Source organism: Protopterus annectens, chromosome 2.part2 (genome assembly GCF_019279795.1).
Source record: "Protopterus annectens isolate FY-2018-M chromosome 2.part2, PAN1.0, whole genome shotgun sequence".
Lineage (NCBI taxonomy): Eukaryota > Metazoa > Chordata > Ceratodontiformes > Protopteridae > Protopterus > Protopterus annectens.
In genome coordinates, this window is record NC_056730.1 from 685,634,935 (window position 1) to 685,649,127 (window position 14,193).

The 14,193-nt window shown below is 37.5% G+C and overlaps 1 protein-coding gene across 3 annotated transcripts in view; it reads right to left on the reverse strand.

The window, feature by feature from the left end:
- Window positions 1–14,193, reverse strand: part of SLC4A11 (solute carrier family 4 member 11) — a 1,277,001-nt gene that overhangs the window by 121,925 nt on the left and 1,140,883 nt on the right. For all 3 annotated transcript variants that reach the window (XM_044064085.1, XM_044064086.1, XM_044064087.1), the window contains exon 15: window positions 5,600–5,706. In XM_044064085.1, the coding sequence (XP_043920020.1) occupies window positions 5,600–5,706 (107 nt within the window). The remainder of the gene's footprint in view (window positions 1–5,599; window positions 5,707–14,193) is intronic.

Below are 14,193 nucleotides of genomic sequence, written 5' to 3' on the forward strand. Positions count from 1 at the left end.
GAGAGGTATGGGGGGGTTCAGTTTATGTATGTAGATATATGTATATATGTTTGTATGTATGCATTTATGTATTCATTCATTTTTTTTCATCATATATTGGTCTTCTCCTTGTAAGGTTTGTGGCTTTCTGGCAAATAAATGGAGATTATAGTCACTAAATATTAATAATAGTCGAGTTTCCTTTTTAACAGCATTCAAAAAACATACTGATACAAAGCCTGTTATGCTAGCAGGTTTCTAGGTACATGAAGGCTGTATCTGTATCTGATTTTGGTCCACTGTCCAACATTTCGCTTTGATGCATGTGCTGCATGGTTAAGAGGTATAGGGGTCCAATGAGCTGCACTCTCTTTCGATAACAGTGAGGTGACAAAATAATTTCCTGTATGCTATTTACTTATGTATGTATTCATTCATTTGATTGCAATCAAAGATCTGAGGTGTACAGTCATATAAGTGTCTTTAGTGGCTGGTTACATATGCACACACATGCGTGTGTGTGTGCGTGTAGCACTGCTCACGTGTGTATGCGTGTGTGTGTGTGTGTGTGTGTGTGTGTGTGTGTGTGTGTGTGTGTGTGTGTGTGTGTGTGTGTGTGTGTGTGTGTGTGTGTGTGTGTGTGTGTGTGTGTGTGTGTGTGTGTGTGAGAATGTGTGTGTGTGTGTGTGTGTGTGTGTGTGTGTGTGTGTGTGTGTGTGTGTGTGTGTGTGTGTGTGTGTGTGTGTGTGTGTGTGTGTGTGTGCGCGCGCACGCGCGCGTACATGCTGTCAGTTGCTCCTGCTTTCACAGAGTTTCTCATATATATTTATTTATTTATTTATTTTTTGTCATGTTTTGGTCTGTCCCTTATCACGTTTGTTGCTTTTTCCTGGCAAATCCGTGAATACTGCAGTCATTAAATAATGATGCCATTTGAGTTTCATATGTAACAACCCACTAAAAAGCATGCTATTAAAAAGCCTGTTATACAAGAATGTTTCTAAGTATACAAAGGCAATAGATGTCACTAATGTTGGTCCTTTGTGGGGGACTCTGCAATGAGTTGTGCATCCCAACAACAGTGAACTGAGAAGATGGTACATTTCAGTGTTGGTTATGTGTTTATTCATTCATTTGATCACAATCAAAACATCTGAGGTGTACAGTAACAGTCATACAAGTTGCTGTAATTGTATTTGTGGAGGGAGGTTTAAAATAAATTGCTGTGGCCAATTTATTATTATTATTATTATTTTATTACATTCTGATTTCTGAAAAGTTGGCTTTAATTCCAGTTACAGGGGTTACTTGTGGAAGAAAGTGATTGACACTGTTGTAATTTGTTCAAGATAAACAGTTATTCTGGCTTTTAAAAATAATTTTGCATATTTTGTTTTTACTTTCTAGTGCAACTGCTCATCGGTATTGTATTCAATTTTCTGTTGTAATCTGGGCAAGATGTGTATGATAGTCACTGAGCATTGAGCAGTATTTGCCACCTAAGAGCACTTAGTTCTTCTGTTGAGGTGTTGTCTGTCACCTTCTGTGTGGAATCTACATATGTCCCTTGTCTTTGTGTGGAATGTCTTTTTCTCCCTGTCCTTTAGCTGTATATTGTATACCTCTGGACATTTGCACTTTTACTTTCATCCCAATCCAACACCAGAATAGTACATGGAAAAAATATATACACATATATATATATATATATATATATATATATATATATATACACAAATATACATACACACACGTATATATATATATATATATATATATATATATATATATATATATATATATATATATATATATATATATATATATATATTGGAGGGGGTAGGAAGATTTATACATCCTTGTATTTATATTGTTAGTTTATTGGGGAACTGCTACTTTCTTAGCTTTGAACATTAAGTTTTAGACACAACTTATTTTAACTTGAAAGAAAAAAATAAGACTGAATAGCATTCTTCACTCATGATTTTTTTATTCAGGTCATCATTAAATCAAAAGGCTGTAAAAAAAAGCTCTAGGATGTACCTCACAGAATCTACAACTCTACGACTTCTATGGCCTTGCAGCCCTTAGATCCCTGGTTTAATTCAGTTACTTCCTCCAGAATTAATTATGGTAGGGTTTTGGCCAACTAGAATGTTTTAATAGCATGGGGGACCTACAAGATAAAATGCAAGAAAGACGTAACCAGTCAGGATGGTGCAGGGCTAGCATGAGGGAAAATAGGGCAGGGGTTGCATTGGGAAAATGCAAAGGTAACTAGTGGACAATAGGGGAGCCAATGGAGTCCTTTGTCCAGGGTGACATTTTACCCGATGCTGGTCTTGTTGATTGCAGCCAGATATCTAAGGTGCATATAGTCAGTACAATGGCTATAATGAGTGGGTACACACTGAGGTAGATTATGAGTAAAAGTGAATGACCCCATCTCTTGTCTGACTACAAGTAATGGTCATTAACTTGCTGTAATAAACCCTCTCCCCACTGCATGTACATCCACCTATTCAGTTGCTGCCTGAAGCCCCCCACCCATCCTTTGCTTTGAAGTCAGCAGCCACCACTGATCCCAGCTTGAGGGGATATAGGTGCATATGACAAAATAACATTTCATCCAGGGACAAGTTTGTGATGATGTGAGGCATTGCCAGCTGTGCCAGGAGAAGTAGGGCAGTAGATGTGTAATATACGCTAGCATAGCTAGCTGGAGTTTTGTAAATAATTATATGTCACTTGTATATCAAACTGATTTGCACAAGTGCTTGCACTGAAAATGTATTTATTAAGCTGCTTGTGTTAAAAATTTGCCAACAGTGGGCCCTGCTGGACAGAAAAGAAAAGTACAGTTTTGTACCTACCATAAATGGAGATGTTTGAGTGTTCACCCTGCTGCAGTCATTACACTTGGGTTATCCTGTCGTCAGGTGGTCCCGCAGTCGGCCGGATTTCCAAAGTCTTGGCCCGACGTCGGTTGCTGTCGCCTCATCCCTGACGTCAGTGTGCCAGGGGTACATATATTGCAACCGACGCCATTTTCTTCAGTTTTTCTTGCCCCAGATGTCAGGTGCCCCCAAAAAGGTGATCCAAATTAGTACCAAAAGGTGGGAACACTGTACAAACACAAAATCCCTTCAGCTAAAAGCAAATACATCAGTAAGGCCTAGCAAAGATTTAGCCAGTAAATCAGAGGGGTTGGAGGGAGGGTAACCTGGATTGCAGCAGGGTGAACACATGAACATCTACATTTATGGTAGGTACAAAACTGTACTATGTTCATCGTGTTATCCTGCTGCAGTCATTACACTTGGGTTGAGTCCCAAAGCTAAGATAGGGTAGAGGCATCGTAGAGGGTTAGTGGAGACAATGAGGCCCTGCAGAACTGCAGTGGCGAAGCCTGCCCTGGACTTAGAATAAAGAGGTAAGTGATAGTGTTTGGTGAAGGTGTGCACAGAACTTCAAGTTGCAGCTTCTAAGATTTCCTTGTTAGGAACCCCCCTGAAAAAGGCTGCAGAGGTAGCTGTTGCCCTGGTAGAGTGGGATCTAATGGTAGGAGGAACTGGTTTCCCATGATGGGTATAGCAGAACTGTATGCAGTGGTCTATCCATTTAGAAATGGTTTGCTTGGATATGGCCCTCCCTTGAGAAGCTGTAGCATAGAAAACAAAGAGCTGGTCAGTTTTTCTGAAAGCCTTAGTTTTATCCAAGTAGTAACGAAGCTGCCTGTGAATGTCCAAGGAATGCAGGAGTCTCTCACCTTTGTTCTGTGGATTGGGGTAGAAAGTGGGTAGGTGGATGGTTTGATTTAGAGCTACACTGGAAACCACCTTAACATGAAGGAAGGATTAGTTCGTAGAGAAACTCTGTCTTGATGAAAAATGAGGAAAGGTTCCACTGCCATAAGTGCCTGCAATTCTGAAACTCTCCTAGCAGAAGTTATTGCCAGGAGCAGGGCAGTCTTCCAAGATAGGAACTGAAGGTCTGCAGAAAAAGCTGGTTCAAAGGGAGGTAGCGTTAGTTTTTCCAGAACAAAGTTGAGGTCCCATGTTGGTGTAGGAGCTCTTCTAGGTGGTCTACCTGTATGTCAGACTGTATTTTAACTGTCAAAATGAATATATTGTAACAGAGGATAATGGAAGAGATGAGGTAAATCTCAGTCCAGCTAACTTTGAAAAATAGTCTGAAATTAAATTACCTGGTTTAGGCCATAAAGATTGTATCATGCAGTTCTGACTGCAGCCAGAAACAAAATTTCTGTGAAAACCAGGACTAGGAATCCTCCTGTATTGTCCTTAGGGGGTAAACTAATTACTACCCTGGAAGGGTGGAAGTTTGGGAAATGGTTTTATAGTTTCCAGATGCTATAACACATATTATCAAAGTTCTGTCTGTGTGTATGACGACACATATGCACTAGATTCTGGTTCATTTAATAGTAAAGGGGGTAGTGTGGGAACCAGAGTTAGATGACCAGATGTGATGTCATTCTATAGCCAGCACTGAAATATTTAGATATTAATGAGAGATGTCACTTAACTCTCAGCAGTCTATTTTTGAAACCTGACAAAGAAGGACCACTCACCCGTGTCATCTTGCCTTGCTCTAGTAAGTGAATATTCCTCACCAGTGTCAGTGGAGAGGATTGAGGCTCCTTGATTATTGGCCCAGAGGGGGGGGGGGCATTACAAAGTTAATATTAAATACCAGTATCTATATTAGAGCATCAAAGTTTCAAAACTTTGAATGTTCTAATATTGACCTGTATTCAGCAAAAGCTGAAAACATCGAACATACAGAACAGCAAATTTTTTCTTAGGGAAAAAAAATTTGCTGTTCCAAAACATATACACATAACACAAGCACACCAAACAAACAGCAATCGACACACGTACATCTAAAATCTTGCACCTAACCCTACACTAAACTATACACACACCACTAACTATCCACTTACTTTAAACCAAACCCTAACCCTAAGGTCTATCACTATCACACACTCACCTCACCCACGCCCTAACCCTAACTCACCTAACCCGCCCTAACCCTCACATCCACAGAATCGCACACATACCTAACCTGCACCCTAACCCTAACTAACCTAACCCGCACTCAATCGCACACTTACCTGAACCCGAGCTGTAACTGTCCACCACAGCGCTGAAAATACCGACGCAACAGAAACAGACAACTGAATTCTTTCCCTAGGAAAAAAAATGGTTTTCTATTTCTTTGATATTTTCAGCTTTCGCTGAATAGGGGTCGATATTAGAACATTCGAAGTTTTGAAACTTCTCATTGGCCATTTGTCTTCTGATTCTCAATGACATACCATTCATTCCTTCTGAGACTTCAGTTACAAACTGGATGTAGGCATTTTTTTCTGCTATCATAAATGGTTTACTTGCACCTGGCACAAAGACTCATGTATTGTGTTCCTTCATAACTTGTACACAGTTTAATTGTCCAAACATTTATATTATGCTAATATTTACAGCATGTCAAGAAATACCAGTTTTTTTTATGGACCAAAATAATAATATTAGTAGGTTAGCTGCCATCTTTAATATATAGCACAAGGTGTATAAATTATGAAATAGAAATAACTTACTTTTTATTTCCTTAAAGAGAAATGAGCCCACGAAGGAAAAAGTTAAGACAGATATTGGCAATGCACAGTCAGACAATATTTCCCGGACTCTTGCGTGCAAATAAGGGCTGCAATTCCAAGTAAAAATACATTTAGTGTCATGTACACATTTTACTCACATTACCCATCTACATTTATTTTTCATTTGAAGTATCTCCGTTTTCAGTGTACCAGTGTACAACCTCTATCTCAATAATCAAATAAATGGTAAAACAGGTGCTACACAGAACAAATTATCTACATCAAAACAGTACCAGGAAAGACAATCAAAACGTGCTGCACAATGACCAGATGCAAACACATACATATGTATACAATACATCTGTTTGTGCAATGTGTACATTTGTGTTTGAGTATTTTTACTTACTTGGTTATACAAGAACAAATGAACACATTCTGCATTGTTTTAAATCAACAACATTAACTGATATGTTCAAATGAGCATTAATAACATTTTCTAGCTCCTCAGCATTTCTGCCTTCAAGGAAAGTAGGATAACACTGAAAATATTTAAATTATGATACTACCCACCGACACTATAAAACCAAGCAAAACTATTTAACCAACCACTGCATGAAGATCATTCTGTGCATCTATGCTTTTGAATAAGCGAGTTGTTGGTATAGGCATGTTAGAACTTGAAGGTTATAGGCTAATGATAACAGCATACACACACACACACACACACACACACACACACACACACACACACACACACACACACACACACACACACACACACACACACACACACAGGTTTGTCTTGGTAATGTCTTATGTGGGCACATACAGATGTAAATATGTATTGCCAATGTCTTACATTAGTGACGGCAATGTACAATTTAAGATGAAAGGGAAGAAAATGAAAAACAGATGTATATTGACCAAGGATGACGTGAATGACTATAAGTGATGCTGATGAACAGTGGCACTTATAAATCATAGGATAAATGTTGAACTAATATGCTATTGCTTTCATAGCATTATTTAGGAAAACTGCAGATCTTGTCTAAGACCCTGGGAAAAGGTCATTTGTTAAGTACTCTTGTTTTTGAACCTTCTGGGAGAGAAGAGAAGAGAACAGTTACCTCAATTTCAGTGTTACAATAATACCTTTATAACTAGAGTAAGGATATTCATTTAAGACTCCACATAGAAACAAGTAAAGGACAACAAGTCTAAAATATCTGCATGTCACCTGTGATCTTAAAAGAGTGCCAAAACTGAAAACTAGTAAGCACAGTTCAAATTAATTTGCAGATATATTTCTTCAAAAATACTATCAATAATCAGCTTTGGAGAGCAGAATTAAACAATTTCCTTTACCGTGGTGACTGTAGTAATGCAGTAACAGCCAACAGCCATTACCAAGACAATTAACACAGAACGATCTTCCTCATTTATTTTATTTTCTCTCTTCTGATATTAGACTTTTCAGCATCACCTTTGAAATATTAATATAATTTAGCTGTTTTTTTCTTAGAAAACAACATGCACCATAATGATTTTTAGAAGTGTTTTTTTTTATTTTAAACACCCACTTGTGACATAGGTAAATGTACATGTATGCAAAAGTAATCAAACTGTACTAAGAAATTAACATTAAAACATTATACTAACATTATACTTCACATATATTGCTAAATATTATATAACCTAAGCAACATTAACTAAATTACTTAGTTCTTGCCCCTTTTTTTAAATGAGACACATTTATTCAACCATCAAGCATAACTGCGGTGGTGGTGCTGCGGTAGTGTTGTCACCTCGTAGCAAGACGTCCCGTTCGATTCTCAGCAAGAGTGTCTTCTGTGTGGAGGCATATGTCAATGCAGCGTGCCTTCGTTGAAGGTCATGCGTCAGGGCTGGTAACCCGGTACGTAAAAATCCACTACCAATCATTAGCGGACCGGAGTTCAGCTGTGGTGACCCCTAACAGGGAAAAGCCGAAAGACACAAACAAACAAACTTACAACATAAGCAATCATACATTTATATAAATGAAAACAACCACACCACATACTGACACACTCCCAGTTGTAAACATTATACATCACTTACAATCTACCCAATCATTTTCAGTCAAACATTACATAGCTCATTTAAGTCCTCAATACTTACATTGTTTTTCAAATTAATTTAAGGCTATATAAATAGGGCTATACAGAATGCAGCTGTGCTTTTTTTTGCTTCTTTCTGTAGATTGTAAAGTTCATATATTCTGCAGTCTTGGGGTAAAGCATTGTTATGGCTTATCTTACATTATCTTCTGAATATCAGACATGCCTTCCACACACTGAGAAATCAGTCTTTTAAAGGGTGGTGGCTCTACATTATTATGTATTCAGTAAACAAATTATTGTTTAAATTTGCAGTCTTTCTTCCAGTTAAGTCATTGGTAGAGAAGCAGAAAGCTCCAAGTTTAAATACAGATGGGTATTAGTAGTGAACTGACATGGAATCTACACCACTGAAATCCCATATGCAAGTGGTGATACTGTCATTCTTTTTTATTTTCAAATCAGATATTACTTTCACTTTCAGAAAAGGAGCTTCTTGTTACAGTTTTATCATGTGTTCCTTTTTTTAACAGGAATGTCTCAATTTGTATTTTATTTTTATAAACTTTTATTTTCTAACTGTCATATAAATATTACAGAACAAGGAAACTATTCAGTTTAAAATGCATTGGTGCTTCATAAAACAACTTAAATTCTACAAATTCAAGGCTTTATTTTTCAAACATATACAAATACGTCCTGGCTAAAAATGTGAGTGGTTGTATAAAATTTCATGTTTCATACATTTCAGTAAAAGATGTCTCTCTTTTGGCTTTCAAAGGGGTGGCAGTTCTAACTGGTTCTAACTCTTTCAGGAAAACTATTGTCTTTCAGGGGGACAGAACAACACTCTAAGTTTTCAGACTTCTGCAAACTTACTGAGTCATAGGATAATGTTACCAACATGTACACCCAAATAAAAAATGCCAAAGAAAAGTGAAGAAAACTGAGAAACTTTCATTATATTGGTCCTACTATTTGTTTTGTGAAATCATTTTTATTAAGACCAACCATCATAACTTTTAACATTTGCTCATTATAACCACATCTGTTTAATAATATGTCATATTGTCTTTATAATATACATCTAAATCATGTGGGGTGGATTTGGCATAATGGTCAAGTTCTTTATCTTGTAAACACAAGGTAGAGGGGTTAATTTTGACCTTGGGTTATTGGCTAGGCTTAAAATGGCCATTCAGAGAAGTTAAACTAGTATTCATCTATCAACTTCCATTTTGATTTAACAACCTTGTAATTTCAAACACAGTGCTATTCCCCCAGGTATGTGTGCGATATCTACCATCCGACACACACAAATAACTATTTTGAAAACAATGTCATCCTCACAGCTAATAAGTGGTGTCCCATAAGAAAGACCAGCTGATTTAATTCAAAATTTGTGGAAATATAAACGAACTTCTCCAAACACACAAACCAACTCCACTCGATCTCCAATGCCAATGCCAAAAAGTCAATAGTACTCCAGTATTGCTATGTTGCAGTAATCACTGACTACTTTTCTTCTTAAAAAAGCAGGATTTATTATATTATAAAACTTGAAGTGCGTTTACTCTACATACACTTTTCGTCAGGGCGCCTGCCCCAACTTTGTCAGAAAACGAAGCACCACTAACTGAAAATCACTTTATATAGTTAATTAGAACATAATTAACTGATGTAATTGATTTTAAAGAAGCTTGCAAGTAATTAAAGCAACACCATCATGACGCTGGTGTGAACCATCCTGTAACCTGTCTATTGTGTACCACAGTATTAAAATGATCTGTTATCTATTTTATTATCTATCAGTGATTACTGCAACATAGCAATGCTGGAGTACTATTGACTTTTTGGCATTGGCACTGGAGTTCGAGTGGAGTTGGTTTGTGTGTTTGGAGAAGTTAATTCAAAATGTAACTTTCAATATACACAAGTTTATTAAAATGCATTTTCTAGTGGCAGAAGATCAGCCTCTTACCTTCACCCAAATTATTGCATACATTCTGCATATCAACCAAAGGGGAATGCATTCTATATTGCAACTTTAGGTGAACAACAAACGGACATTACCATAGTCTTACCCGAATTCACAGTGTATACAGAAAGTAATTGAAAACAACTCTACACAGTAACACTACAAAATAATCTGGTTTTCCAAAGAACACCATCATATCACTTCTAAATACATTTATATTATGAAGTCCCCATCAGTCATAATAACTTATATTGCAACCTCTTCCATGATAGTCTAAGTCAATGGTTTAATCACCAAGACAAATACAAGTGAAGATGGTGACACCCTTCCCTCATTCCTCAGGTCAAACTCAGAGAGTGAGAAATATGCTGCCCAATTTACAACACTGCAGAGTCCCCTTCATAAATTTTGTCATGTAAACCAATCAGTAACCTACCTGAAGGCATGCCCATAAACTCTCTCCCAAGTTCAGAACACATCTTTTCCTGCTACATCACATCTTTAACCTTAGCCTTAAAAAAATATAATGACAAATGGCCAGAAAACAGCAGTGATTACTTCTCCGGGGAAACAACCTAAACTTCAAAAACTCACACTTCTATTCTATTTCAATCTTGCCCTATCTTGATAATGTACTACAAACAATTAATTATATCCAGCTATCATGCTATATTCAACAATACCATCTCCTTACCTTAAAACAGCATGGATTCTGGACAGATTGTAGTACAATTATGGCATTTTAGTATCAAACTGACGACTTTCACTTCAACATGGACAAAGACAACTTTAAAGGTACAATATTCATTGACCTCACAAAAGCCTTTGACCTAATCATCATCATCATCATCATCAGCCCCCTTTTTCCTATTTTTTCTACTTGGGGTTGGGGTATCCTGTTAACTGTTGCCAACTCTCTCAATTCAGTGCCACATTATTGCTTTCTTCAACACTCATGCCTGACTGTTAAAATCTTCTTTCACACAATCCATCCACCTCGTTGCTGGATGTCCTTGCTTCCTCTTACCTTCTTCCTGTCTGTCCTAAATCTTCCTCACTATATTGTCTTCTGCTTTTCTGCACATGTCCAAACCACTGTAATCTGTTCTCTTTGATCTTTTCTGCAATTGAAGCTACTTTGGCTTCTGCGCTTATGTCCTCATTTCTTTGTGTGACCCACAGTGTGCATCCTACCACCCTTCTCAGGCACTTCATTTCCATCACCTCTATCTTCTTCAACTGTTCTGCCTTTACTGCCCAGGTTTCTGTACCATACAGTAGGGTTGCACCACTGTCTTGTACACCTTACTTTTCAACTTCTTTGGCATTCTTCTGTCATATACTACACCTGACACTGTATGCCAACTGGCTGCAGCCCCTTTGATTCTAGGTTTGACCTCTTCATTCAGACTTCCCTTCTCCTCAGCCACCTCTCCCAGAGACCTGAAGCTGTTTACCTGTTCCACTACCTTCCCTTCTATTCTCCATTCTCAGCTTCTTCTGATTTCCCCAAATTGCTGCCATTGCCACTGTCTTATCTGTACTTAGTTTCATCCCATGTGCCTTCAGTTTTGCATTCCATTCTTCTATCCTTTGCTGAAGTTCTAGCTCAGAGTCTGCCTGTAATGCCACATTGTCTGCATACAGCAACTTTGTTGATCTGTCCCCTCCGACCTGTTTGCTAATTTGCCTTTGACCTACTCAACCATGGGCACGTCCTTTTCTCTTTCTCTATTTAGAACATTGGTATTAGTAACACATCCCTCACCTGGTTCCAGGACTTCCTGATGAACAGATACTTCACAGTTAAATTAAGTGCTTCTGTCTCTCAGTACACACCTCTTTCAATGGGGGTATCCCAAAGTTCGATCCTACCTCCTCTTCTTTTCTATATTTTCATTAACAAACTATCTCACAGTCTTGCACATCTAGAACACATCCTCTGTGATGATGACATGGTACTGTTTAGGTCCAGTCACAATCACTCTACAATCTGTACACAACTAAAAAAAGACCTTGACTCATCAATTCCTGGCTCATAAACCACAGACTAGTTCTTAATCCTACAAAACCAAAATCATGCTATTTGGCACTATGTAAATAATCACCAAAGTCACTCACTATCACCACCCTATGTGGCATAACAACAGAAACAGCCCACTCCTTCATATACCTTAGTCTGTGGCTAGACCAATCAATAACATTCAATACCTATATAGAAAAATTGAGGACAACATTTAACTCCCTTCTCTTCTCACACTATCTAAACCAACCAGGACAGCTATAGGCAAAGGAGTTCTTCTGTCCCAACTTGAATATGGTCTAACCAGTAATAGACACAGTCTCTTCATCACTATCTCACTCTCAAAAACAAAATGGCTCCCAGTCCATCATAGAGTAAACCTGTTGTAAAGCTCTCTCATCTTCAGACTTCTCCAACCCAACTCATTTCCAACACCAGCTGCCAGACATTATGCTAAACACACATACTACAACCTCAGATGCATCACCCAAAAAACTCCCCATTCCAATCCTCAAAAAACAGTCTTTACTGCACTGACCACTCGTTCTCTACCATACTTTTAAAATATGGGATTCCCTCACCATCCACCTCAAGGAACTACAATCCCCCTTAACCACCTTCAGAGCTAAACTTAAAAAAATTCCTCCACACCAAATTAAACTGTACTTGCCACATAGCAGCCTGAATCACATAGTCATACTGCTTCTTACCTAACCCCATCTTAACTCCACCACCATCCCCTGCCCTGATTCTCACTATCCTACAACATTTCCACTATGATGCAAACATGAAATATAATCATGTGAATTTTAAAATTTGCATCTCTTATAATTGTTGCTACATTTATTGTTACTATACAGTTTTTGTCATATATTGTTACTTCTATTCTATTTTTGTATATGTATAGCTTACTGCCTCTCTGTTCTTGCAAACTAGGACCAACAAACAATTCCAGCACAATTTATTGAATGTCTTACTGGCATCAAGGCCAGGAATAATGGTGTTAAGCTTTTCCAGGATGTATAGTCTATTAACAATAAAATTAATGGTACAGAATGCCCATCAGTTCCATCAATAAACAGACCTGCTTAGTATTTATCAATCCAGTAATCATATTTGCAACCACTGTGCAAAAATGTTTATAAATAGCTGATAATCCCCATTACGAATGATAATAGGTCTATATAAACAAAACCCATCCCATGATTTCCTTGATTTCATCACCATCGCAGTACCCACTATACAACATGGGAAAATTATATTCCCAGATTCCTTCTACACCCTCAAATATCCTTTTGTATTATTTCAAACATGTAGTGCTAGGCTACATTGACATAGCTTTCTGTCAGGTTATTTAGACTTGGTGATTTACCCATTTTAAACTATTTTATTTGCACCTGCAATTCAGACATGAAAAACAATGTTAAAATACTCTCTCTCTCTCTCTCTCTCTCTCTTTATTAACTAGGGTTGAAAGGGTCAACCTCTCCTGAAAATGTTTCATAGCCTCAGTTCTATCACTAGTATGGGACAAATTAAAGTACTGTAAATATTGCAGGCCTTCATGTAACACTTTGACCTTATCATATACTGTCATAAAATAATCAGTTTTAGGACGCATAATATTATGAATAACCACTTAATCCCTCAGTCTAACAGCTGGCTTCTTTTTTTTTTTGTCTTCATGGAACAACTCTTTAACTTTTACCCATAACTCTGCGAGTACTGAATAATAACTCTTAGCCCTTAGTTCCATCAGCTTCCTACGTGCAACCTCCTTCAAATGTAAATGATGATTACCCTTTAATTCATACCACAGTATAGCTGACACAATAGCATTTCCTATGTTCTACTCCCTAATTTCTCTTCAGATATCTGGAATAAGCATCTCTGGTTTCAAATAGTTTTGTATTCTATTGTTAAATCACCATAACTTAACTTGGGTAATCTGAGGGAAAGTTAACTGAAGGAATACTGGGGAATGATATAAAAGAACCGCAGCTGAAAGCAGTCACCCACATCTTAAACACTGGGAAAGGTAATTGTTAACAGTGATGGTATAAATTCATCATATGTGAACAATATGTAAAATATAGTGCTGCATAGTATTTATAGTGAAGAATCCCCCCCCCCCCCACACACACACACACACACACACACACACTCACCATAACTAACTGAGAGAAAAATCAGAGACAGCATTCTGGCCAGTGCAGTAATCCTATGCTTCTTCACTATAAAGTTAGAAACTAAATTAAGGAAACGGTTAAAATCATCACCTAAAACCAATTCTTCTTCAACCCAGCAGTAAATATTAATAGCATTAATCTTACCAAGAGATCAGAGGGAGATATAAACTCCCATATATCACAAGCCTACTCTTGCATTATCCTTTTAAACTTGCCAATTTCCCTATACCATCTATCCAAGTATCTTTCACATCAATATTCAACCTATATCTCATCAATATATCAAATCTCTTCATCTTACCTGA